At 44.4% G+C, this 25,404-nt stretch overlaps 2 protein-coding genes across 3 annotated transcripts; both read right to left on the bottom strand.

The window, feature by feature from the left end:
- Nucleotides 1-255: 255 nt before the first annotated feature.
- LOC127600786 (E3 ubiquitin-protein ligase RNF19A-like) lies at nucleotides 256-12,159 on the bottom strand. 2 transcript variants are annotated; one of them, XM_052065580.1, is made up of 11 exons: nucleotides 11,992-12,159; nucleotides 7,514-8,509; nucleotides 6,314-6,522; nucleotides 5,765-5,909; nucleotides 4,810-4,972; nucleotides 4,418-4,532; nucleotides 3,667-3,828; nucleotides 3,055-3,268; nucleotides 2,837-2,980; nucleotides 2,073-2,293; nucleotides 256-1,955 (listed from the first exon to the last, which is right to left on the bottom strand). In XM_052065580.1, exons 2-11 carry the CDS (start codon nucleotides 8,437-8,439, stop codon nucleotides 1,582-1,584), a joined length of 2,673 nt encoding a protein of 890 aa, XP_051921540.1. In that variant the 5' UTR covers nucleotides 8,440-8,509; nucleotides 11,992-12,159; the 3' UTR covers nucleotides 256-1,581. The 2 variants fall into 2 exon arrangements, with proteins under 2 accessions (XP_051921540.1, XP_051921539.1); XM_052065579.1 differs by having other exon boundaries at nucleotides 256-2,293.
- A 5,375-nt stretch (nucleotides 12,160-17,534) lies between these two features.
- LOC127600789 (polyadenylate-binding protein 1A) lies at nucleotides 17,535-23,507 on the bottom strand. Its single transcript, XM_052065587.1, has 15 exons — nucleotides 22,690-23,507; nucleotides 22,303-22,496; nucleotides 22,013-22,128; nucleotides 20,567-20,706; nucleotides 20,114-20,208; nucleotides 19,877-20,014; nucleotides 19,631-19,726; nucleotides 19,245-19,517; nucleotides 19,036-19,126; nucleotides 18,834-18,956; nucleotides 18,619-18,761; nucleotides 18,357-18,441; nucleotides 18,144-18,274; nucleotides 17,976-18,066; nucleotides 17,535-17,890 (listed from the first exon to the last, which is right to left on the bottom strand). Exons 1-14 carry the CDS (start codon nucleotides 22,880-22,882, stop codon nucleotides 17,977-17,979), a joined length of 1,908 nt encoding a protein of 635 aa, XP_051921547.1. The 5' UTR covers nucleotides 22,883-23,507; the 3' UTR covers nucleotides 17,535-17,890; nucleotide 17,976.
- Nucleotides 23,508-25,404: the final 1,897 nt, after the last annotated feature.

Here is a 25,404-nt window from a genome sequence, read left to right as displayed (position 1 = left end):
TTGGAAAATTCTGAGAGCTGGCACGATGAGCTGAAATGCTGTGGCCATGTATTAAGATGTAGAATACTTAGACGTGGAATAAAAAAAAAATACCGGTAATTAAAAAAAAGCTGGCTCTGACCATAAATGCATCTGATTGAGCATAAAATGTTTGCACCTTAATTTCAATAAAATGTTACAGTTGAGTTAAAATATCAAAAACATTTATTGTAGCGTTGGGATGACTCCACTAATGTATAAGCCACAATCAGAACATCCAATGATGTCATGATGATTAAAGAATACTCAAGACTCAAACCAATCAGAAATTAAAATGACTTTAGTACACACACACACATTAAATTGACATCAAGTGTCCTGAATGAATAAAACATTTTCACGCTGGAACAGTTTGGATCCATTGTCTCAGTTTTGAAAATGGCATTAAAAACAAAACAAAAAAAAAACGATTTCGGAAGGACACAATTCTGTAAACATGAGAACAAATGTGTTTTTTATTTTGGAATTTGATATGCACTTACACATCTGTACTAAAGCAAATAACTACAATACGCTACACAACTCCATCTGGCACAAATGTGTTTAAGTCAGGACCAGTTTTGGTGATAGAGAAATTTGTTGTGGGTTGTAGCACGTAGCTTCACTCAATAGAATGAAAAAGTTGATTCAGTAACATTTCTGGGTCCAATTACAATTCAAACTGCTTGTAGCCACCTACATGGTGCAGCTATTGAGCAGAAGGTCAGGTGAAACAGCTGTGTACAAAAAATAAATAAATAATACACAAGTCTGTGTAGCAGCACTGATAGCCAACACAACAGTGGCAGAAATTAACAAGGTAGACAAATCGCAACAGCATGCAGTATGTCTAGAACCTTGTGGATTAACAATATTACAGAAAAAACAGGCAACTGTGTAGAAAATATGGATTGTTCATTGCCGTAAAAAAAAACGCACTAGTGTGTCAGCTGGCAACAAATCAAAGAGACTGAGCGCTGTCTTTGGTAGGCAATTGCAATGTGTTCATTTAGCAGGTTTAACTTGGCTCTGAATTGGTAATTAAAGTAACCCACATTCTTCAGTATGGAATGTGTCAATGTCAGGGAGGTCTTGAGACAAACAGGAGAGAGCGAGAGATACGGAGAACACGTACTGCTTTTAAAGGCACCATGAGTGGACAAACACACGCAAAAAAAAACAAAAAAACTAAACACACACTCTTCCTCCTTAATGAGGCATGATCAAACATTCCATAGCATTTCATGGAATCCTAGCATCCAAAGTAAGTGACTCCCTCTGTTCTCAATCACGGCCTCTAAAGAAGCACCACACAATTCAACGGAGCAGCATCTCTTCACAGGAACAACAAGACTGTGGCACTGATCCAAGGTGGCACAGTGGTTTCATCTCAAACCTCCAACAACTCCTCCCACCAATGATGACAGAGCATTTTGCAGCCAGTTGACATGCAAGCATCCATCTGGGTCTTTTTTCCATGAACCGATTTCTGTTGATCTGAAGGTTGTGACTTGACCGACTGAAAAGGTGGAGAATCTATGCAACATTTGTGATTTTGATATTTTATACGTCAGTCTGCATGCGTTGATTCCTGTGCCGAGTTTGATTGCTATGTTGTAGTGGGTGGTGATTTTTGTTGCTTTTTTTTATGAACTGTGAAGTGTTTCTCTGAGAGTCCCACACCAGGCTGATGTTCTCTGCGATGAAGTGGAGGGAGGAGAGCTCTGCAGCATGAGAGGAGGGAGGCGAGCGGGCAACTTGGGATGGGGCCCGTGAAGCGGGGCTGGTCTCCAGCCTGTCATTCTCCACCTCAGGTAAGGGGCTGACGGCGGCGAAGTGTGCGTGATAGTTGCCTCCGCCGCAGCCGTGGCAACACGACGTTTTCATACTCTCCAGATCGGAGCAGCTGAACTCCGAGAAGTGGCTGCAATGGGAGTCTGAAACGGAGGGCAGACTGCCGCTCAGACAAGGAGAGTCAACCTCCAAAGAGTTGGTGCTACGCTGCTCCAAAAGCTGAGCATCCATGTCCTCCCTTGTATCGTTGATCTTTGTACCTCTGTCCCCCTTCTTCTGCAGTTTGCCTCCCGAGTTGGTAAAAGACAGGCACTTGGCGGATGTTCCTCGGCCCTCGGACGTCAAGCAGTCGTTAGATGGGGAGGTCCAGCCACAGTGGCCCACATGGCTGCTGTCATCCATGCTGCTGCTGCCACTGTGGTTGCGTAGCTTGGCAGGCTTGGATTCAATATCCACCTGGACTTCCATACTGGTCGCATCTCTTAAGACAAAGGACACAGAGGTGTGACAAAACAAGAGGAGTCTATCCCAGCTGACTTCAGTCAGTAGGCAGCGTAAACCCTGAACTGGCTGCCAGCCAAACGCAGGGCACACACAGACAAACTACCATTCACACTCAAAATCACACCTAAAGACAATTTTGAGTGATTAATTATTCTACCTTGCCATGTTTTTGGAATGTAGGAGGAAACCGGATTAGGCACGAGGAGAACACGCAAAGTCAACACAGGAAGGCTGGGGACCAGAATCAAATCCATGATCTCTGTACTGTGAGGCGGAGGTGCTAACCAGTCGTTCACCGTGCCGCTCACTTATACAAACATAAATACGTTGTCTCGCTCTCGTGCTCTCTCAGGCCTTTTCACTATTTTGTGGGAAAAGGTGTTCGTTGTAAGCAAAAATCAGCAAATGGAAAATGAATTACATGTAATCGGAAATTTGAAATGTGAACGTTATCGGGGTGGAAACGTAAATGGGGTACGTTGAAAAGAGGTTTGACTGTATATGGATTTGTACTTCATACCTTTCAAGGGGAATGTGAGCAGTCATAACAGATCCAGACATGGCTTTCGTGCTCGTATTGTCGCTGATTACGCTGAGGCTGACAGTACCAGATTCACCGCTGAGACTGCAATGGTCCTTTTGCACATCAGCTTGCACTTCCAACCTGTGAGAGAGTTGTTTTGACATGGCACTAATGTCAACATGGAAAGCCTACTGCATGTGTCACCGCCTCTGTACCTGCTTAGGTAGTGGACCATGGCGCTGCCGGAGAGGCTGCCAGTGATGCTTGCTCCGGCAAGGGCCGTAGTGGATGCTGTCTCACTGAGGGTGTCCCTCATAGCCCCAAGCCTGTCCATTTGGCTGCCACTGGCACTCAAACTGCCTGTCAGACCCCCAACACTGCCTTCGCTGATACTGGGATTGTTTTGAGTGTCTGCCACAGACGTGGAATCTACAAATGATGAAATCATGAAAAAACTATAAGCGGAGGCTCAGAGGGGATCGAGCCTTTTCCGTCGCTGGTCCCTCTCTTTGGAATGACCTCCCGCTGAACGTTTGGCAACCTCCCTCGCTGCCCGTCTTTAAACCCATTTTTATTCTTTGGCTTTTGACTCAGCATGAGACTTTATTGTTTATTTTATCCATTTTGCGCATTCTACCGTCTTCGGTATTAATTTGTTGTCTTATATTATTTCTTGTTGTAGGACTTCTTTTTACTCCATGTACAGCACTTTGTATCCAGCGGTGGTTGTTTTAAAGTGCTCTATAAATACAGTTGAGTTGAGTAAAGTGCACTTATGGTTTGCAGGTTACTTAGAACTGTCAATGGTGGTCAGACAAAGGGCTTACCAGTGGCTGCTGTCCCAGTGGCGACATTCATGTCATTGTCATCATCAAATTCTATCCGAACACCTTTTCCATTGCCTGTAGACACGCCACAGCCCCCACTCCGGCACAAAGAGATGGGCACCACACCGTAAACATAAGCAAGCATAATGGGAACTCCAATGCCTGAAAAACAACGGAGAAACACACACACACAGACCAGTGTTAATACTGCATCAAAAAGATGGTGGTTTTAAAATCAATTAATTACATCTCCTTTGTCTTCTGCCATGGTGAAGCAATAGAGGAGAAATATAAGTGGCCGAGCAAAGTGAAACATTCATTCATTCATCTTCCGTACCCCTTGATCCTTACTAGGGTCGCGGGGGGTGCCGGAACCCATCCCAGCCGTCTCCGGGCAGTAGGCGGGGGACACCCTGAATCGGTTGCCAGCCAATCGCGGGGCACACAGAGACGAACAACCATCCACGCTCACACTCACACCTAGGGACAATTTAGAGTGTTCAATCAGCCAAGCATATTTTTGGAATGTGGGAGGAAACCGGAGCACCCGGAGAAAACCCACGCAGGCCCGGGGAGAACATGCAAACTCCACACAGGGAGGCCGGAGCTGGAATCGAACCCGGTACCTCTGCACTGTGAAGCTGACGTGCTAACCACTGGACTACCGGGCCGCCCCAAAGTGAAACAAGGAATAGATAATGGCATGACTCATTTCAGGCGCAAGATGTAGGAAACAGAAGCGTCAACTGACCAACAGTGACTGCTGCAACCAGTGGAGACACAATGACAGACAGCGTCACGCCACCTGCAATCACAAGAGCCCTCTTGTCTTTGGAGATATCTTTACCTTCATAGCGATTGTGAATCTGCAGGAAATTAAGAATAGCTGTCACTTCCTCTCACAGAATGCAATGTGATAATTATATACTGTACGTCCCAAATTACAAAAGAAAAACTGAATTAGGGCTGAAACGGGTCCACCGGGTAAAAAAAAATAAATAATAATATTTATATTTTTTTTTTCTGCCTCGAGTACCCCCTTATTTACATGTACACTGTGTGAAAGAAGCAGCCTGACAGTAATGGCACCAAGCAAGCAAATTAACCTTTCAAATTAGTTGATGTGAATGTTTGTAATCTTACCTTTCTTCCCACATAGATGGGGATGCCAATAACCATGGCAGGGATCGCTATGCCAGCGATCAGTGCAATGCCAACAGGGGCACCAACCAGTGTTCCCAATTGCCAAAGAATTTTCTTCTTTCTACTCCACGGTTTCTTCCCCCAAAAGGTACAACCTGACGGACTGGGAAAATGGTAGATGGAGAAGTTCACCCTTTCCCAGTCATTCATAAACTTTGCTATTGTTTGGTGTAGGTATTTGAAATTTCAAACTGGGCCAAAAATGCCTTTTCTTAATCGCAACTTTTTTGCTTTTTTTTTTTGAGAGGGGGGGGGGGTCGTTGGTTGAGTTAAAAAAGTGGCAGTGCAGAAAATGCACAAATAATCAATCAGGACTCAGTTACTAGTTTGGTAAGCAACACAAAGATAATCTGATTATCTTTCCATTCATCCAGAACATGGTTGGAAAGATAATCAGCACACTTTGAGAAGGGTCTGGCTGCAGCCCCATTCTTTGCCCCTCCTCCCCACACCGCAACAGACATGACATCTCTTGGGTTGCATTTCAACTCCTAAGCCTCCATTTTTTTACAAGGCTCACACTCTATCAGCCTAACATAACAGCCAGCTCTGAACAGCAAGTCATTCCTGCACCCCACTCTATAGACATGACTAATCAACCTACGCATAATCCAACTGTGACATTCAAGAACGTCAACTTGCTTCTTCAGAGCTTGCCGAGGAGCTGATCTTTTGAATCTGGTGTGTTTCAGCAGGGAGAGATGGAAAACAGACAGGACATTGGCCCTTGATGACCGAGTTTGGACACTCCCTGGTGTAGCAGTTTCAGTATATCGTATGGTAGACATTTTTATATCGCACTACGATATATACTGTATAATCTAATACGCACAGCTCTACCATGTTCATTCATAATTAATACTGTGTCTGTGGCACACAGCATGCAGTCACTAACCTCAAGTAATGTAGGTCTGAGATCTCTTTCATACAAAGCCAGCAGAACTCACAGCCGCAGACAGTACAAGTCATGTGGTTACAGCTGCCATCATTCATTTTAATGATATAAGCAGTACAGCGTGGGCATGGCTTGATGTCATCGGCTGTGGGCAGGATAGAACCAAAGAGAAATAAAAACAATTCCAACATTTTTGCCGAATACACAGATCATACCTGCAATCAAACGTCAACGTTTGTTTCACTGAGGTGTCAAGACTTCAATGTTCAAACGCTTACATGCTTTGAAAACGGACCAATAATATACATTTTAAAAGTCAAAACCTCAAGATGTGTCATGTCTTGTCAGCATACTGCACAAGACTTTTGCAAATATCTCAAGAGCCAAGCAGCATTCCAGAACAGACTGGGGCCAACCATTAAGGTTACATTGTAATGTAACCAATGTCATGCCTTTTCAGCAAGGGTTTGGAATGCCCCCATTCTTAACATATTAGTGTCATGATGTCGTACAGCTTTACATATTTTTGTGTGCGTTGAGTCAATTAACCTGTGGCTCCACTGTCTTGGCTAGAGCTGAGGGATGAGGAGCGAACTGTCCTCAGGCGAAGACTATGGGCTCTCTGCTGTCGTGCTGCGTCGCAGGTTTGGTTGGGGTGCCACAGCTGCTTACAAAGATAACAGAACTCTGTACCACAACTCTCCCTTCCACATGTGATTTTAGGGCAGCTAGCACAACCAAAGGCAATAACTGCATACCTAAGGGGGGGGGAAAAAGGAAAAAAAAACACACACACAGCTCATATACAGGGACATGATGAGTACACGTATATAGTATAAGAATTATAATTATAGAAATTGACAAAGGTTATATAACAAGGTAGCTAGTGGCTGCAGTCATAGCTTGTATTACATAATGTACTGGTATTGTGTGACCACTTCATTTAGCCATGATGGAAGAATTAGTATTGAATTCTTATAATAAAAATATATATTTAAATACAGAGGGGCTACAAAGAAAACAAACGCTCACACAATGTCACAGTGTACTTGTAGACTGAAGGCAAACACTTTTTTATATTCCCCAATGGTCTGGTTCAGGCCTGGCTCGCTCGCGAGCCATGTGCGGCTCTTAGCCCTGTTTCATGTTAATATGCAAGTCTCCGGAGTTTCACTTCTTTCACCCTTGCACGAGGACTGGATGATTAATTTTGACTTCTCACTCGAACGACGCGGTGTGTTTGCAAGTTCTTGATGTGAACGTACCATGAATGCACCATTGTGATTCTGAATATTGTGATGACACAAGGAAAAACCTTTGAAGTTTGAGCGTTGTGCATTCTTACTCGTCGCTCATTTTTTTTCGATGCATGACACCTATTATAAATATGCAGAATTAAGTACTGGTAAGTAATTATCACAATGTTCAAAGGCATTATATAGGGACTGGCATTAAAAAGATCTCTAAAAGATCTGCCTTATGCTGGTTTGATTTAAATCAATTGCGTTTTTAAATTTTCCACACATGTACAAAAGTGCAAAAACTGAGATGTGGAAAGGTGGGGTTTTTAAGGCATCGTTTCTTTTTGGAATTTCAGTTTTCAGACTTGGTTTGTTTATTTCAGTGCATTTTTATTTTTTTCATCAATTCATTGATAAATTGATAAGAATGAAGCAATTAGACAATTCTCAAAATCAATGTGAGTTGCATCCCCACATCAGTTAAAAAAATACAAAACAAAAAGCTTACCCACAGTCGGGCGCTGGACACCACCGGCAGTCCGGGTCAGCCACCAACCACCTTCTGAGCATGAATTCTTCATATTTCTCCATCAGACTACGGTCACCAAGAATCATGCAGATGTCATATGGATTGAAACGCTCTGAGCACTCGGGGCAGCTAATGTTGACACGCGACTCTGAGATTTCAATGCACAAATACTGCCGTAGGCAGTCAATGCAAGACCGGTGGTGACAAGTCATGATGTCAGGGAAACTCTCCTTAGGGTGGTGCAGAAGGCACAGAGGGCATTCCAAACACTCCACCCCAACTCCACTACCCAGCTTGGCAGAAGAGGGGGTGGAGGCTGATACACAAGGTCCCGAGGCAGACGAGGTGGAGGCAGCAACAAAAGCAGCGGAGGGAGCCTCTGTCCCAGTCACAGTGAAGAAGGCAGAGTTTTTTTCATAACACATCTCGGAGTGGATGCTCTCAACGCTAGCAATACCGTCCAATCCTGTAAGCCCACCTGGAGCAGGGTTTGGCAGATCATGAGACCTTCGGCGAACTGATTTGGCCTCCCGTCCTCGCCACCTAAAAAGAGAGGCCAGGGACAGGCGCCTTTTCTTGGGAGCTTTCTTCACAGAGGACAGCGAAATGGAGGAGGCAGTGGATTGCAGATCCCTGTCAGAGCCCATTACTCCGCCTTTGCCACTACCAAACTGATGGTGCTTGGGCAGGCTCATCTCTCCGGGAGGACCAGAGGGGTGGCCCAGTACAGAGCCAGGGCAGGGAAGCCTGTTCCTCACATGTGCAGGGAGATTAGGGACTAGAGCGGGGCCAGCAGAAGGGCTGAGGTGATGGATGGTGGAGGGGGAAGTTGGTCCATGGTGGGGGTGGAGGCCTCTAGTGGGCCCTTCTGTACTCAAGACATGGTGGCTTCTGCTGATTAACATCGATGTCACATCTAATAGTTGGATGATTGCATAAAAGTGGTCACTTGGTCAGAAAAAGATGCAACAGAACCTAGCAAGAGAAAAGGATAGTACAAGTGGAGTCAGGGAGAGAACTATATTAATACATTACAATAAACACCCATGTTCACGGCAGCAAGTACTGGGGCCCTTGTGCAACAAGGGAAAAAAATAACTAGCAATTGAGCCTCGTCCTAAAAATATTTCAAACTGCCTACATTATCAGTCTATTATTGGCTGTCGGACCGGTTCAGGGTGAACACCGCCTCGACTAGGATAGGCTTGAGCACACCCATGTCCCGAATGAAAAATAAGCAGGACAGAAAATGTTTGGGTCGCGATAGTCAGATGACAAACTTTGATCCCAAAATACTTAACATAATTTAAACCATAAATACACATAATATAGAAATCAAACTGATCATTCATTGATTTCAAAACTTTGTATTTATTCAACTAGTGACACTCAATGACTCAAAACTATCATCATAGCCTCACGTCCATTCATCCTTGCACATTGAAAACTTTATTCTTGAACATTCGATTATTTTTGTCAAGTCCAAAATGACCTTGTAAATATCATGCCTATCAGACCTCTTACAGTTTCCTTCTGGTGCGTCCATACCTTTGATGCATTGCATCTATGCATACACTGAAGCCTTCAATAAGCATTGCCCTCATTTCTATCAGGTGCATTTTATCTTATGTTATTTTCACAAGTCTTGGGACTTAATGGGCCAACAGGGGATCTCGAGAATTGTATTTCGTGTCATGTGGAAATGGCTGTTGTACGACAAAAAACAAAAAACTATATATCCTTGAATTTTGAGGAAAGAAAAATTATTTGAATCTTTGAAAGCTCAACTTCAAATATAACTTGAAAGGACAAGGAGAAATTAAATAAGTAAGATGGTAAATAGGAATATGCAACAATAATAGCAATTGAAGGCTGTTTTTGCGTATTATTTATGCTGCAAGTTGCGCATTGCTAACGAGCCAAATATCTTAGGGAGATGTCTATTTTCATAAGGAATTGAATCAGCCACAAGATGCCTAATTTTTTAAAAGCTTGCTGCTCAAACTTTAGGGCTATACTGCTAACCCTTTAGGGCTCTACTGCTTTTCCGATTACATCACGGCTGACCCCGGATTACCACTGTTGCACATGTGTGTCATCATGCATGAGAGACATCAGTGGAATTAGTGGAAGGCGAATGTGGTACTTTTGAGAGAAAATCAAAGCCTAAAAAATTAAGAATTATGCCAATATTTAATTGATTTTCAAGGGTCTTGATTGGAATAATGGAACATCTTGAATCGGATTGGATACAATGTTATTGTCAAATGTAATTTAAATTTCTTCCCTCTCAACATAAAACAAGAAACATATGCACACAACCATTCACAGCGACGGACAATCTAGTCTTCCACGAATCAAAAATGCATATTTTCAGAATAGAGGAAGCCGGAGTACCCAGAAAGAAACCCTTGCAGGCAAAGGGAGTTCCCCCTGTGCTTGCATGGATTGTGCAAACTTCACACAGGAAGGCCAGAGTGTGTATTCAAATCCCCAAACTCAAAAAATGTGTCGTAGATGTGCTAAGGCACTCACCCACCTTGCTGCCGTGGAAAATAATTTATCCTAAATTACAGAGAAACAGAGGGCATATAGGAAAGAAAAAGTGAACTACCGTGGATACAAAAGGTGCATTCAAAAAGGTAATACCAGGAAAATGTATGTTTTAATTTTGCTTTTAAAAGATTTGAGTTTGAATTTCATTTAGAAAAAGTTTTCAAACATTGTATCATAGTCTCACGTATTTCTATAAACAAAACCGGCCATTTAAACAGACAATAAACTTTTCATTTATAATGCAACAGCGATGACAGCTTTGAAGATGGACAAATGTGAACAGAGGGAGACACAGCAGCTGAGCCAGTGGAGTTAGCCAGACATTATGACTGGCTGCATTCCTGCCCTGCCTGTCCTCTGTGCAATGTTGCTTCCATGCACATTCTGTGGCTTCTTTAGGACTAGGGACAGTAGGAACATCAAAGTGACGCATAATAATAAAGTTTTGGATTGGTATGTAGAGAGGTGACTCAATACTATTTTGTCTTACAATATAAAAATGGTGCAGACGACAGCAGATTATTTTCAATAGAAAGAAGCTAAAAAGAGAGACTGCAGTTGCTACTTAACACCACTGATCTAGTAATTTTGCTAGCACATCTCTCTAAAACCCTGTTCATGCTGGAATGTGTTTAAGTGTATCCACAAAAGTTTCGACCACATCGAACTAGCATTTTGGGAACCCAAAACGAATCTTTTTTTTTCAAACCGGGTCCCAGCATGAATAAATTTTAAAGTGCATTATTTTAAACAACACATACGCATGTTTCCTGAGGCAATGTAGTCCAAGTTCTCACGTGAACATACACCAAATGGTGTTTGTTCATTGTTTGCAATTGTCATAGTGGATTAAAAAATATATTGACCTGGCAGGAGGACACTGTCTGTTTACAAAGATAGCGAATTGCTTACAATGCTAAGATTGTGATAATTTTGTCAAATCTAATCTCACTATGACTCATCGAGGCTGCTCATAAGTATGTCCATTTCCTTGATGGTGACAGCGGTGGCAAAGTTATTTTAAAGGGTGGCACCAAAACTACTTTTTTGTATTAGTCATTTTTAAAAAGGTAAGTGCAGTCAAATCCATAATCACCCAAGATTCATTGGGGATGACATCTATTATGTGGATCCCGACAACCCTGTTATGTTGATCTGGCCAACACTACCGAACCTTGCAGCTGTGTTTGCAGTAGTCCAACCAAATGATGGGAGAGCGTTGACAGGCCCCGATAAATACACGCGCACACACTGTGCATGCATATATGTTCGCGTGTGTATATATATATAACGACTTATATATATATATATATATATATATATATATATATACACACACACTCACACTATATACACACACACACACACACACACACACACTGTATTTTTATATCTGGTTTGTGAGTGGGCAACCATCCGTGTTAGGCCATGCTACATGATACACATCACGAAGAACACATGCTAAATTATTATTACGACTGGGAATCCAAATTCCCTCCGATGTGATGTCATTACTTGTCACTCACTCTCTCAGTTGAAAAGCAAAAGGTACCGCTGCTACAGAGCTGGTTGAACACATTGCTAGAAATTCGAATTGAGAACACTGCACCGCCCAACATTTATAGTTAATAGTGGGTAGCTGTCATAATTTAGGGCGCAGAATAAGCAACGTATCAATGGTGCTAAACTGTTCACGGGTTTGGGGTTCTCCTGTAAGGTTTATGGTATGATAAATAGTTGGGGATAGAGTACACATTTATCAGATAAGGCAACTCACTGTAAGATTGTATTTATATTTGTGCCTGCCTTACTCAAGACCTAAATCCGAGTTTCAAGCCAAGGTTGCCAACCACGAACGTGCATCAAGCTAGCAAGACTAGCTTGGCAAAGAGAGAACATACCGTCTGCTGTCATTCGTTTTTCCTCCGGACAGTGACGAAAAAGGAAGGAAACGCTTTTCGCAAAAACGATAATAGCAATACTAAAACAAAAATGCCGTCATCCTGATGCAGCACGGCAAAGTATTCTGGCGCTAGCACTGTTTTCCTAACCAAGATCACGTCACTAGTGGTGCGGCGGTCAGCGAACAGAAGAGGCTCAAACTGTTGTCTCTCCAATTCAAATCACATCGCGAGAGTTTGAGAGTGAGTACGGGGTGTGGTGCTAGTGATGTGTCGTTCGCGAACGAGCCGGCTCCGAGAGCCGGCTCTTTGAAGTGAACGATGGGAGCTTACTCCCACCTCATTGGGAGCCGGAAGGGGAGGGTTACACCCACACACGTTGCAGTTTAGAGAAGGGGTTAGAGAAGAGACACACACAGCAGCACACTGAGCAGCACGCGAACAAGACAGACGAGGAGACGAGAGAGCTAGATAGTGAAAAAAAACAACACGGTGGAAAGGTGATAAAATGGATAGGAAACGCAGTGAAATATGGACTCATTTCAATTTAATTGATAGTTCCAAAAGACCCCTTATGATGAGTAAAATTAATGGATCTCAGTTTCCCTTGCCCGGACGCGGGTCACCGGGGTCCCCCTCTGGAGCCAGGCCTGGAGGTGGGGCTCGTTGGCAGGCGCCTGGTGGCCGGGCTTACACCCATGGGGCCCGGCCGGGCACAGCCCGAAGAGGCAACGTGGGTCCCCCTTCCCATGGGCTCACCACCCATGAGAGGGGCCAAAGGGGTCGGGTGCAATGTGAGCTGGGCGGCAGCCAAAGGCGGGGACCCTGGCGGTCCGATCCTCGGCTGCAGAAGCTAGCTCTTGGGACATGGAATGTCACCTCTCTGGCAGGGAAGGAGCCCGAGCTGGTGTGTGAGGCAGAGAATTTCCGACTGGATATAGTCGGACTTGCCTCCACACACAGCCTGGGTTCTGGTACCAGTTCTCTCGAGAGGGGTTGGACTCTATTCCACTCTGGAGTTGCTCACGGTGAGAGGCGCAGAGCAGGTGTGGGCATACTCATTGCCCCCCGGCTCAGTGCCTGTACATTGGGGTTCACACCAGTAGACGAGAGGGTTGCCTCCCTCCGCCTTCGGGTGGGTGGACGGGTCCTGACTGTTGTTTGTGCATATGCACCAAACAGCAGCTCCGCATACCCACCCTTTTTGGAGTCCTTGGAGGGTGTGCTGGAGAGTACTCCTGCTGGGGACTCCATTGTTCTGCTGGGGGACTTCAATGCTCACGTGGGCAATGACAGTGATACCTGGAGGGGCGTGATTGGGAGGAACGGCCCCCCTGATCAAAACCCGAGTGGTGTTTTGTTATTGGACTTCTGTGCTCGTCACGGATTGTCCATAACGAACACCTTGTTCAAACATAAGGGTGTCCATATGTGCACTTGGCACCAGGACACCCTAGGCCGCAGTTCGATGATCGACTTTGTAGTTGTATCATCGGATTTGCGGCCGCATGTTCTGGACACTCGGGTGAAGAGAGGGGCGGAGCTGTCAACTGATCACCACCTGGTGGTGAGTAGGCTCCGATGGTGGGGGAAGATGCCGGTCCGTCCTGGTAGACCCAAACGTATTGTGAGGGTTTGTTGGGAGCGTCTGGCGGAATCCCCTGTCAGAAGGAGTTTCAACTCCCACCTCCGACAGAGCTTTTCCCATGTTCCGGGGGACACGGGGGACATTGAGTCCGAGTGGACCATGTTCCGTGCCTCTATTGTTGAGGCGGCCAATCTGAGTTGTGGCCGTAAGGTGGTTGGTGCCTGTCGTGGCGGCAATCCCCGTACTCGCTGGTGGACACCAGCAGTAAGGGATGCCGTCAAGCTGAAGAAGGAGTCCTATCGAGCCTTTATGGCCTGTGGGACCCCAGAGGCAGCTGACGGGTATCGACTGGCCAAGCGGACCGCGGCTTCGGTGGTCGCCGAGGCAAAAACCCGAGCGTGGGAAGAGTTCGGTGAGGCCATGGAAGCCGACTTCCGGACGGCTTCGAGGAAATTCTGGTCCACCATCCGACGTCTCAGGAGGGGGAAGCAGTGCACCACTAACACTGTGTACAGTGGGGATGGGGCGCTGCTGACTTCGACTCGGGACGTTGTGAACCGGTGGGCAGAGTACTTCGAAGACCTCCTCAACTCCACCAACACGCCTTCGTTGGAGGAAGCAGAGCCTGGGGACTCTGAGGTGGGCTCTCCTATCTCTGTGGTTGAAGTCACCGATGTGGTTAAAAAGCTCCTCGGTGGCAAGGCCCCAGGGGTGGATGAGATCCGCCCGGAGTTCCTCAAGGCTCTGGATGTTGTGGGGCTGTCCTGGTTGACACGCCTCTGCAACATCGCGTGGTCAACAGGGAGAGTGCCTCTGGATTGGCAGACCGGGGTGGTAGTCCCTCTTTTTAAAAAGGGGGACCGGAGGGTGTGTTCCAACTACAGAGGGATCACACTCCTCAGCCTCCCTGGTAAGGTCTATTCAGGGGTGCTGGAGAGGAGGGTCCGTCAGGAAGTCGAGCCTCAGATTGAGGAGGAGCAGTGTGGTTTTCGTCCCGGCCGTGGAACAGTGGACCAGCTCTACACCCTTAGCAGGGTCCTTGAGGGTATGTGGGAATTCGCCCAACCAGTCTACATGTGTTTCGTGGACTTGGAGAAGGCGTTTGACCGTGTCCCTCGGGGAGTTCTGTGGGGGGTGCTTCGTGGGTATGGGGTACCGAACCCCCTGATACGGGCTGTTCGGTCACTATACCACCGATGTCAGAGTTTGGTTCGCATTGCCGGCAGTAAGTCGGAATCGTTTCCAGTGAGGGTAGGACTCCGCCAAGGCTGCCCTTTGTCGCCGATTCTGTTCCTAACCTTTATGGACAGAATTTCTAGGCGCAGCCGAAGCGTTGAGGGGGTCCGTTTTGGGGGCCTCAGTATTACATCCCTGCTTTTTGCAGATGATGTGGTGCTGTTAGCTCCTTCAAACGGGGCTCTCCAACTCTCACTGGAGCGTTTCGCAGCCGAGTGTGAAGCGGTTGGGATGAAAATCAGCACCTCCAAATCTGAAACCATGGTCCTCAGTCGGAAAAGGGTGGAGTGCCCCCTCCGGGTCGGGGAGGAGATCTTACCCCAAGTGGAGGAGTTCAAGTATCTTGGGGTCTTGTTCACGAGTGGGTGCAGAAGGGAGCGGGAGATCGACAGGCGGATCGGTGCAGCGTCTGCTGTGATGCGGACGTTGTATCGGTCTGTCGTGGTGAAGAAGGAGCTGAGCCAAAGGGCGAAGCTCTCAATTTACCGGTCGATCTACGTCCCAACCCTCACCTATGGTCACGAGCTATGGGTCGTGACCGAAAGAACGAGATCCCGGATACAAGCGGCTGAAATGAGTTTTCTCCGCAGGGTGTCCGGGCTCTCCCTTAGAGATAAGGTGAGAAGCTCAGTCATCCGGGAGGGGCTCAGAGTCGAGCCGCTTCTCCTCCACATCGAGAGGAGCCAGATGAGGTGGCTTGGGCATCTGATTCGGATGCCTCCTGAGCGCCTCCCCGGTGAGGTGTTCCGGTCATGTCCCACCGGGAGGAGACCCCGAGGAAGACCCAGGACACGCTGGAGAGACTATGTCACCCAGCTTGCCTGGGAACGACTCGGGATCCCCCGGGGAGAGCTGGAAGAAGTAGCTAGGGAGAGGGAAGTCTGGGCTTCCCTGCTAAAGCTGTTGCCCCCGCGACCCGGCCCCGGATAAGCGGTAGATGATGGATGGATGGATGATAGTTCCAAGGCAGCGTGTAGACTGTGCAAGATTAAAAGATCCCATAGATCAGGCTCCACAAATAACCTGCACAGGCGCATCAGAAATATCTACCCATCAGTAAAATTTGAAGAGAAAAGACAAGGGAACTAGCTATTAATGAAGGTGCCAGTGTGTCTGCAACTGTTGCTGCTGCTGCAATGTCACAACTGCCTAGATGTACAACCCAGAGCTCTATGAGCCATTTTATGCAAAAAGCTATAAAAATAGCAAAACAGAACACAATTGATGAGGAACTGGGTAAAATGATTGCAAGGGATTTTCATCCATTTTGTGTTGGCTGTGTGTTGTCGCAACATCTGTCCCCTCAGAGAGAATCTTCTCCAAAACAGGGCAAATATTAACAGAGGAGAAAGAGGATCACAACCCCTCAAAGCTGAGGCACTTGGTTTTTCTTCATGCCAATCTTCGCTAAAGACAAGCTACAACCTTTATCTGGATGCTGCTTTTTTTCTTTTTGTTTTACAAATTTTAATTTATAATTTGTGTGGTATTCAAAGCTTACTTATGTTGGTTTTACTGTAAATAGTTAAAAGCTTATATACACATGCAGAGATTGGAACTTTTTGACCTTGTTTTGAAATGGGTCTTTGTACTTTGTTTATATTTTTGTAGCACTCCACGTTGAGTATGTTCAGAATATAAATAAAGCCATATAAATAAATTTGATGTCTATTTTTTGCATTAGTACTTCATTTTACACATATTACGTTATTTTTGGTATTAAATTAATTTAAGCAACAAAAAAACTGAGGAGCCATCTGGGAGCCGATCCAAAAGAGCCGGCTCTCTAAAAGGAGCCGGAATTCCCATCACTACCACTCACCAGCCACTTCGACCTACATTGTATCATACATGCATTTCAGCTCTACTGCATTGAATCATACATGCATTTCAGCCCAAACGGAATTAAATACGCATTAAGAAAAATTACTCAAACTTAACATCTAATACAATACACGTCATGACACATATACCGTACTATGTAGAATATATTTCCAGATTTTGTCCCATTACAGTAGTAAACGCAGTTTGTGACACACTCGAGTTGGGTGTTCTCGGGCAGGACAAGGCGTGTGTTTGTGTGTGTGCGTGCATGCGCGGTTGGGCAAGTACAACAGTGGCCCCCGCTTACTCGCTCGCGGTTCAGCACCCGCAGATCCACCTTTTCATGTTTATCGTAGTAGTAACTGAGTCGGGTGGCTATTAACCATTCAGATGATACAAAGTTGATGGCTTGACCCAAGGTGGGCATATTGGAGGCACATGCAATCATCACGACTTTGTCAATGCTGCCCTTACAGCTCCTAGAAATCTGGATCGCACATTTCTGCTACATTACGAAACATTTTACTCTCACCTCCAAGTGTATACACACACAGAGCACCCACAACTTTGAACACATTGAGATATGCAGTATTTTGATTGACACTGCCGAACGCATTCAGCTCAACACTAAACTCTGCTGCTAATCCAAGATATTGATACAAAGTAAAAATACTAGGAACAGCTGTCTTGCAATGCCTTTTTCGTTGTGCTAATAGTCAGAATGTTCTCAATGTACCAAATAGCACTTTGTACCATGATTTTACAGTCAACCGATACAGAAACCTAGCAGACACTGTACTGTGATACTTACTCATTCCATACTCACTTGTGGCTGTTTAAACTTTGCCGTAACATGTGCGTCAAAGAGTATTTAAATTGGGACAAAAAGAACAGACAAATTGAATGAGAATTTATTAGCCAGTAGTTAACTATAAACTTTCAAAAATGCTCTTGTACCTCCATCCCATACCATGGCTGATATTCTGAGCATCAAAACAGTAAAATGACATAAAACAGAGGAATGATTCAAATTTAATTCAATTTTAGCTATTTTGCTTTTTTTTTTCAATAACTTTTTTGTATATGATCAAGGTCTAGTCAAACCATCACTAGACCTGGCAGAGTAAATGGTTTTCTTTTTTTTTTCAGAAAAACTTTATCATTTTGCAATGTTTTCAGTGTTTTAGGTTTTTCAATGTTTAAGTTTTTTTCTCTTTTTCCATCGGTGAAGCAGGTTTCAAAATGCTCAATCTGGGGAGAAAAATATAAAACCAATGGTTACATATTCAGAACACTTGGCCATTGTGGTCAACCCAGACTGAGACTCCTCACATACCTTAGACACTGGGAACACCAGCAGGAGTGGTGGACTTTTGAGCAGCCTCTTTGGCCTGGTGGGCCTGGAGTACGGCAACGGCCTCATCCACCTAAATCAAAACAATACCAAATGAACCACAGCGCAAAATGGAAATGTCTGCAATTAAGGTTGGGCACAGTTACCGACCTTTGAGCGCAAAGATTCAGGCGATTCAAGCATGTGAAGAAGTTCAGAATTGTCAATCTCCAGCAGCATGCCAGTGATCTTGCCCGCCAGACTGGGGTGCATGTTCTGAATCAGGGGGAACAGTCGCTCACCTGAACGAACAACAAGTGGAATCTTTAGTAAGATGTTTTTGTGATATGCATTTGTTTCAAAATGCGCTGGTAAAATACTGACCCAGCATCTGCTTCTGTTCCTGAGGAGGGGCAGCAGCCAGCATGGAGGCAGTCAGAGGCTCCTGTCCTTGGACATGGACAGCAGGCTAAAAATAATGAAATAAAATTAGAATAATCTGTCATTGCACCAGGCTCTTTTTCATCATCAATCTAGTACATTTATTCAACTTTTCAAATCATACCGAGAGATAAACAGATTAAATATTTTATATGAATTAAAGCGCTGCATTTGTACCGAACTGAAAGAAAATTAATCTATGAACCTGCTGCATGGTGACTTGTGGCTGGGAGGCCATATGTTGCTGAGGATTGCGGACACCGGCGGCATATTTGTAGTGTGGCATTGCACGCACTGGGGCAGCAGTGGCTGAAGCACTGGCAGGACGCTGGCTGAGGGCCTGGGTGGCTGCAATGCGACAAACCAATTAAGGGTACTTTCACAAAGAGAGATTAAAGTGAAGACACCAGTTGCACTCACGCATGCGTTGAGAGGCCATCATGCGTGGGACCTGGGTGTTGGTGGTGGTAGCAGGACGGATGGTGCCGAAAGTCTGGGGCCTGGGAGCTGAAGGCCGCATCGCATTGGGCATGTTCTGGAAGTCTGGAGGAAGAATAAGCCATGTTAGAGCTTACCAACACAAACAAAAATACATGTCTCAACAATGCAAATGGTTACTTACGCTGCGGACGCACTGCCTGAGTGGCCCATCGAGGGCTGGGACGCAGCTGGGCCAGCTGGTTGGCAGAGTAATATGCTGCACGGTTTTGGGCCTAAGGACAAATGCAAATATATGACTACCCAATTTAAAAACTGCTAGTTCCCAACTATTAGGAGACAATCGGCCATATCACAGACAAAAATATGACTACTCCAAAATGCATGACTCACCTGAGGGATGGCTGCCATAAAGTAGCCAGAGGGTGGACCTGCTTGGTACGGGTTGAGAACAGGGTTGGGCACAGCCCGGACAGTGGCCATCCTCTGCATGTACTGGTTGGTTAGATGGGCCTGACGCTCTTCTTTGCGTTGAGCCAGCGCAACATACAACGGCTTAGTGGCAACTATACGCCCATTCATCTCTGTCACAGCTTTGGTGGCCTCTTCTGGAGAAGAAAAGCACACAAAGCCAAAGCCTTTGCTGCGGCCACCCTCCATCATAACCTGGGGAAGAAAAAAACTCAAGTTAAATGCTACGACAGTATCAACTTCAACACTGGCTGTTCCGTTTTAAAGAGAGTAGGAAAACGGCGTCGGGGTTAACCCCTGGTCCATACCTTAGCACTTGTTATTGTTCCAAATGGAGAGAATTCCTTGCGTAGCCGCTCATCATCAAGGCCATCATCCAAGTTTTTCACATACAGGTTGACACCCTAAGAAACAGATCAAAAGTTAGTTTTGAGTCTGAATTTTCAGTTACTGCATGCCATGACTTTTTTTTTTTAAGTGTCATTTCAAACATTTCAGAATGAACAGTTATAAGTTTGAAGGAAGCAACGAAAACATTTTCCTTTAAAACGAACCTGGTATCTGGTCATACGATCCTGTTTCATCTGCTCAAATTTGCGCTTGAGCTCATTCTGGCGCTCACCCTTTTTCTGTGCACGCCCAACATAAACTTGTCGGCCATTCAGTTCTTTCCCGTTCATATCATCCACAGCCTACAAAGAGATACTGTCTAATTAAAAAAATAAAATCACCTGATATGATATTAAATAACATTGGCAAATTTACCACATTTGCACTTTATGCCTTCCTACCTTTTGTGCATCTTCATGTCTCTCAAAGCTAACGAAGCCAAATCCCTTGGACTTTCCACTTTCATCTGTCATAACACGGATACTGAGTGCTGGTCCTAAAGAAAATACAAATGGTTAAAGAAAACATTGGCCGAACGAGGCAGAAAACACGTTAATTATGCCTGTGAACATTCTCGTTCAACTGAATGAATCCAAGTGATCCTCTCTTGTTGTCGTAGAACTGACATTTTGCCTTTTGTCAAAGCAGGCTATTAGTTCATGCACATTAGAGTAGATGAGACAGATCTAGACTAATGTTGGTGTATAAACCCAACCATTTAGCCGCTAAAACAGAGGCACGCGCCAACCTGCGGATGCACGATAGTTTTAAGATGGTGCATTGGAGACCTATGCCTACGTACAAGCAGTTTTGGGTCTTATTAAACAAGGCTGAATTGTGTTTTCAATACTTACCATATTTTCCAAACAACTCCTTGAGCTTTTCGTCATCCATATCTTCCCCAAAATTTTTTATATAAACATTGGTGAATTCTCTTGCACGGGCCCCAAGCTCTGCTTCCCTCTCTTTGCGTGACTTGAAGCGCCCAACAAATCTATGGGCCAGAAAAAGAAAAACATTAGCAAACCATATTATGTCTGGATTACAGTTTGCCTGAATGCTATAGCAAATTATTACACCATACAATTTTCCTGTCGACCTGGGGTGTTAATTTATACAACAGAGTGTTGTCATAAAACATGCACTTTGAAAGGTTGCCGTTTTAATAAACATGTTAAAATCAACCCAATGTAGGTTAACCGGTGTTCTGCAATTTTAGATATTTGACACATCCCACATAATCAGCCTTGTGTAAGCCCCATTCATTCTGCATTTGCAGGGCGCAGCACAGTCATCAAACCCAGTGTGTGTGTGTGGTAAAGGGCGGGGACCACAGAATTGAATGTTGCGGCAGGGAGCGGAATGACAAGAGGACTTCAGCCGCGACGGCATGGCACCTCGAAATAAAAATGTACTATTCGAGAGCAGCGACATGACATCATTTAAGAGACTCCAAACCGAGAGGAGCTGACAGTGATTCAGTGTTATTTTGGCTGACTTATTTACAGGCAACAGCATCATTTAACTATTCAAGTTCCCGCAGGGCCATCAGTTGTTTGCTGCTTCTCTCCTCTTCAAAACGAGCAGTTATGGCTTTCTTTTGTAACGATAAACCAAACATCTTGTCAATGTGCAGTCTAACAATCGGCAAAATCTCCATTTTTTTAAAGTCCTGACAAGCTGCAGCATCAGTACTTCCAAATATGGGCACGCTGACAGTCGGGCCACTGTAATCATTTCATGTTACCGCGCAACTGCGAAATGCTATGTGAAATTTCTTTATAGGCGACAAAGTAAATGATCGCTGTCCCATAAAAAAACACCCGGTCCAATTATGTACTCTATTTTCAATTTTTACATTAATGGATTGTCCAAAAATGGGACGTCCACGCACGTTAACTTTTAAAAAATAAAATAAATAAAAAGGCCAAAACGGACACTTTTTTGGTATTGGGTCAATTACTTTCCTCTTTCGCCAATTCACTTTATAGGCAAAGGTTTATTGATACTTTTGTTTGTATGTGAACAAATGATCTAATATATTTGCATCACTTAAGCGGCCAGAAAAAAAAAAGGGGGGGGGGGTTGTCAAGGAATTATTGATTTAATATCAAAGTTTTGTATACTGCATTTTTTACATCACAGCAACCAACTACACTCCTCTGCACATTTAAACAAAAGATACATTTTGTTAATGATTAAACACACAGATTCTGAAAATTTCGTTTCATTTACTATCATTCATGACTAAAGGATTAGTAAAACACTTCACTTAACATGTCAATCATAATCCCACTTACACTTTTCTGTCATTGAGCAACATGCCATTCATTTTCTCAATGGCCCGCTCAGCAGCCTCGTGGGTCTCAAAGTGCACAAAGCCGTAACCCTTTGAGCCATTTTCATCACAAACCACCTTGGAGAGGGAATATTGAGCACTTCAGTAACAATCACAAACACCATGCATAGAAAATACATTTAACAAACGGGGTTTGGGCTGTGGATTCTATGTCATGCAATGTAATGGTGAGTATGCAAAACCTTCAAGCCACAGACCAACCTGTGCAAAGACAAATGCTGTTCCGCCTACCTTACAGGACAGGATATTTCCGAATGCTGAAAAGGTATCATAGAGGGCCTTGTTATCTATGGATTTGTCCAGGTTCTTGATGAAAATGTTGCCCACTCCACTCTTCCTCAGCGAGGGATCTCGTTGAGACCACATGATGCGAAGTGGCCTGCCTTTGATGACGTCAAAATTCATGGTGTCCAGGGCTCTCTCGGCTAAAAAGATTTCACGCGTACAATCAGTATACAATGAACGCGGCAGTGTACAATGAGTAATTGAGGGTAATGCGTCCCTATACACAACAGCGGCAAACATGAGTCAAACACAACACGAAGGTTTAGCGATCTTACATTTCAAAATGGAGTCAACTATTGCTCACTCGCTTTCGACAAACGTTGTCAGACTCACCGTCAGCGGGCTGTTGAAAGTTCACATAGGCGTAACCGAGTGATCGACGGGTGATCATGTCCCTGCACACTCTGATAGACAAGATAGGCCCAGCCGGGCTAAATTTCTCGTAGAGCATGGCCTCGGTTACGTCTGGATGCAGGTCCCCCACATAGAGGGAGGCCATGGGATAGCTAGGAGCGCTCGGGTTCATGATGACGACGCGTGTTCACACACCACACGTAATGGCAATTGACGCTCTATGAAAGGTCGAAAATAGCCCGTCTTCAATGTGAAGCGGTAATCTTCTTTATCCCGTCGTAAACGACTGGGCGCTCAGACGAGTTGTTCCGTACGTTACCTCCCAGAGGTGGCAACGTGGGCTAGCTAGGCTGATTAGCAAGCTATCGGAGCGTGGCCTAACCGATGCGGCTCGTGGGACTAATTACTTTGCCTGTCGTTCACAGGCCGAACGAAATGGTCCGTAAACTCACGAAACCACTTTGTTACAATTAACAACAACGACTAAGAGCGTTGCTAGAAACGTGGTCGACACAGCTATTGAATTAACACGCACGCTTTCAATAATGGCGGTTAGATCTTCACGTTAGCTTGTCAGCGTCCGTCTAAGGTTCTTCTTACTCTTCGCGTTCCTTGAGTTGGCAAATGAAATCCTGCTTCACCGATTTTTTTTCTTATAAAAATATGTCTGCGTGTGCGCTCTAGCTTTTGGTTTGTTTCATAATAATAAAATGTGTGCCGTGGCTAGCTACGGAGCACACCCAACGCAGACGGATTACAGGAATGAAAGGAAGGTCGGTAGAGGTTGTTTCCAGATACCAGTCCAAACCTCTGGGCGGCCGACACAGAGTATGACGTCACGTGTCTCGCGATATCTTATGCTGTCTTTCATCATTTGCAGCCGTTCACGTAAAATGTACTTCAAACCCAGCCCCACCCAATCGCTTTTTCAATAGATAAACCCTTGGGCTGAGAATTGTTGGTTCAACTTGTTGCGTGCTCGTTTTTTAAATTTCTTACGGTTAGTGTATTTTATATTTACCAATCACAAATGAGACTTTTAGAAAAATAAATAGTTGTTCAACGTTGGAAACCTGTATTAAATGTTATAACGTATAATGTGAAACTTCTAGCTTGACTCAAGCTCGTTTACATGACCCTTGACTGACTTAATGGCAAAGGTGGATGGAGAAGTACAAAATGACTCTTCATCATAAAAGCAGGAGTAGCACAGACACTTAAAATGTGGTTTAGGAGGCACTGACTTGTGCTGTGTAAACCGTACTGCCTGCTAAAACCACAATCAACGTAATTGCCAAACAAATGATGTTTCGCGATAAATAATGTATTTTGTTTGTGACTTGTTGCTTGTTTGTTTGACATTCTCATCTGAAGATAAAATAAAATCTGCTCCAGGCGACACTGGGAGCAGCACCTGCATTCTGTGTTTCTCACTGAACAGTTGTAGTGGTCTGGTCTCGCCGGGCCGGTCCCGAGTACGCCCTGTCCGAGACAGAATAAAATTGCCTTCGATTCCGAGACCATGACCCATCTCGAGAATCACAGTACCATGATTGACTGCACTTTTCTGGCATATTAAGCGGTTAGTTTTATTTGTTTAGCCTTAGATGTTGAGTTTTAGACTGCTGCCCCAAGTGCCAGTCTTCCGCAGTGTCCTCGGCTCTCGTTATTTACAAATGTGTACATATTATACACGTCATTGTCTTGACACACGTACACACACATAGAAAGGGTGGGCACAAGCATCTTGGTGGGTGAGCATGAGTCATTGTAAACTGACTTAGAAAAGTAAATATTTAGTCTTTTCATTTTTACTATGTTGCTGATCAATGAACAGAAGTGTGAATCATAAGGTTGGCGCCAACAAAAAATATTCAATAGCAAATAAGACAAAAACCTTACAATTTACCGGTTGCACTTGAGTCGAAGAAAAATCTAAACTTTTAGAGCAAAATGTCCTCATTTAGAGGCAGTCTGGATGGAGCCCTGAACTGTAAGGAAACATTTTCAGAACACGAGACAATTTAACAATAGCACACACACACAACAAACCAACAAATATTTTTTACATTCCCACACTTTGTTTTAAGCGGTTATAGATGAAAGACAAGCCTGTTGATTATAGATTTTTGAACATGTGCCACGTTTTCAGGATTCAAAGATAGTTATTTTTTTGTGAAGAATCAACAATCATTAAGTGCAAAAAAATTTTTTTTTATTTGAAGAAAAGCTTTTATAAAGTTGGGGCGTGAAAAATTATTTGGCTCCTCCAAGTTAGTACTTTACATACCCACCTTTTGCTGCAATGACAGATGTGAGTTTTGGGATATGTCAGTTTTGCACAACTAGCGACTGATTTATTTTTTTGCTCATTGTTCCTCGCAAACTACCTCTGGTAGATTAGATGTAATGCACTTGTGAATAGCAGTTTTAAGACCTTCCCATTCTCAGATTTAGGTCTGGACCTTAACTTTAACTGAAAGCTGGAATCAAGTAAAACAAATATACTTACCAGATCAACCAATTTATTTGCTGGTCCTTTTTCTGTCTCATGCAGGTTAGATTTAAAAAAAGATCTCAGGGTGCCCAGACAATCAGCTTGTCTTAATAATGTAATTATTCTTGTGCTTATATTGCCACATTAATTTGTAATTCAACACCAAAGTGGAACACGCCGAAAATTGTGTAGTCCAG

This window comes from Hippocampus zosterae, chromosome 5 (assembly GCF_025434085.1).
Source record: "Hippocampus zosterae strain Florida chromosome 5, ASM2543408v3, whole genome shotgun sequence".
NCBI lineage: Eukaryota > Metazoa > Chordata > Actinopteri > Syngnathiformes > Syngnathidae > Hippocampus > Hippocampus zosterae.
The sequence above is the reverse complement of the archived record's forward strand: the minus strand, read 5'-3'. Positions and strand labels throughout refer to the sequence as shown.

What these genes read in the sequence shown, in the direction of transcription:
- LOC127600786 (XM_052065579.1), bottom strand. Translation starts at nt 8,439, where the DNA reads ATGTTAATCAGCAGAAGCCACCATGTCTTGAGTACAGAAGGGCCCACT. An exon ending in TCAGACCTACATTACTTGAG is followed by an intron (nt 4,973 to 5,764) that starts GTTAGTGACTGC and finishes CCATTTTCCCAG; the next exon opens with TCCGTCAGGTTGTACCTTTT. An exon ending in CCATCTATGTGGGAAGAAAG is followed by an intron (nt 4,533 to 4,809) that starts GTAAGATTACAA and finishes AATTTCCTGCAG; the next exon opens with ATTCACAATCGCTATGAAGG.
- LOC127600789 (XM_052065587.1), bottom strand. Translation starts at nt 22,882, where the DNA reads ATGAACCCGAGCGCTCCTAGCTATCCCATGGCCTCCCTCTATGTGGGG. An exon ending in GAACAATAACAAGTGCTAAG is followed by an intron (nt 19,518 to 19,630) that starts GTATGGACCAGG and finishes TTTCTTCCCCAG; the next exon opens with GTTATGATGGAGGGTGGCCG. An exon ending in CACAAGTCACCATGCAGCAG is followed by an intron (nt 18,442 to 18,618) that starts GTTCATAGATTA and finishes CATTATTTTTAG; the next exon opens with CCTGCTGTCCATGTCCAAGG.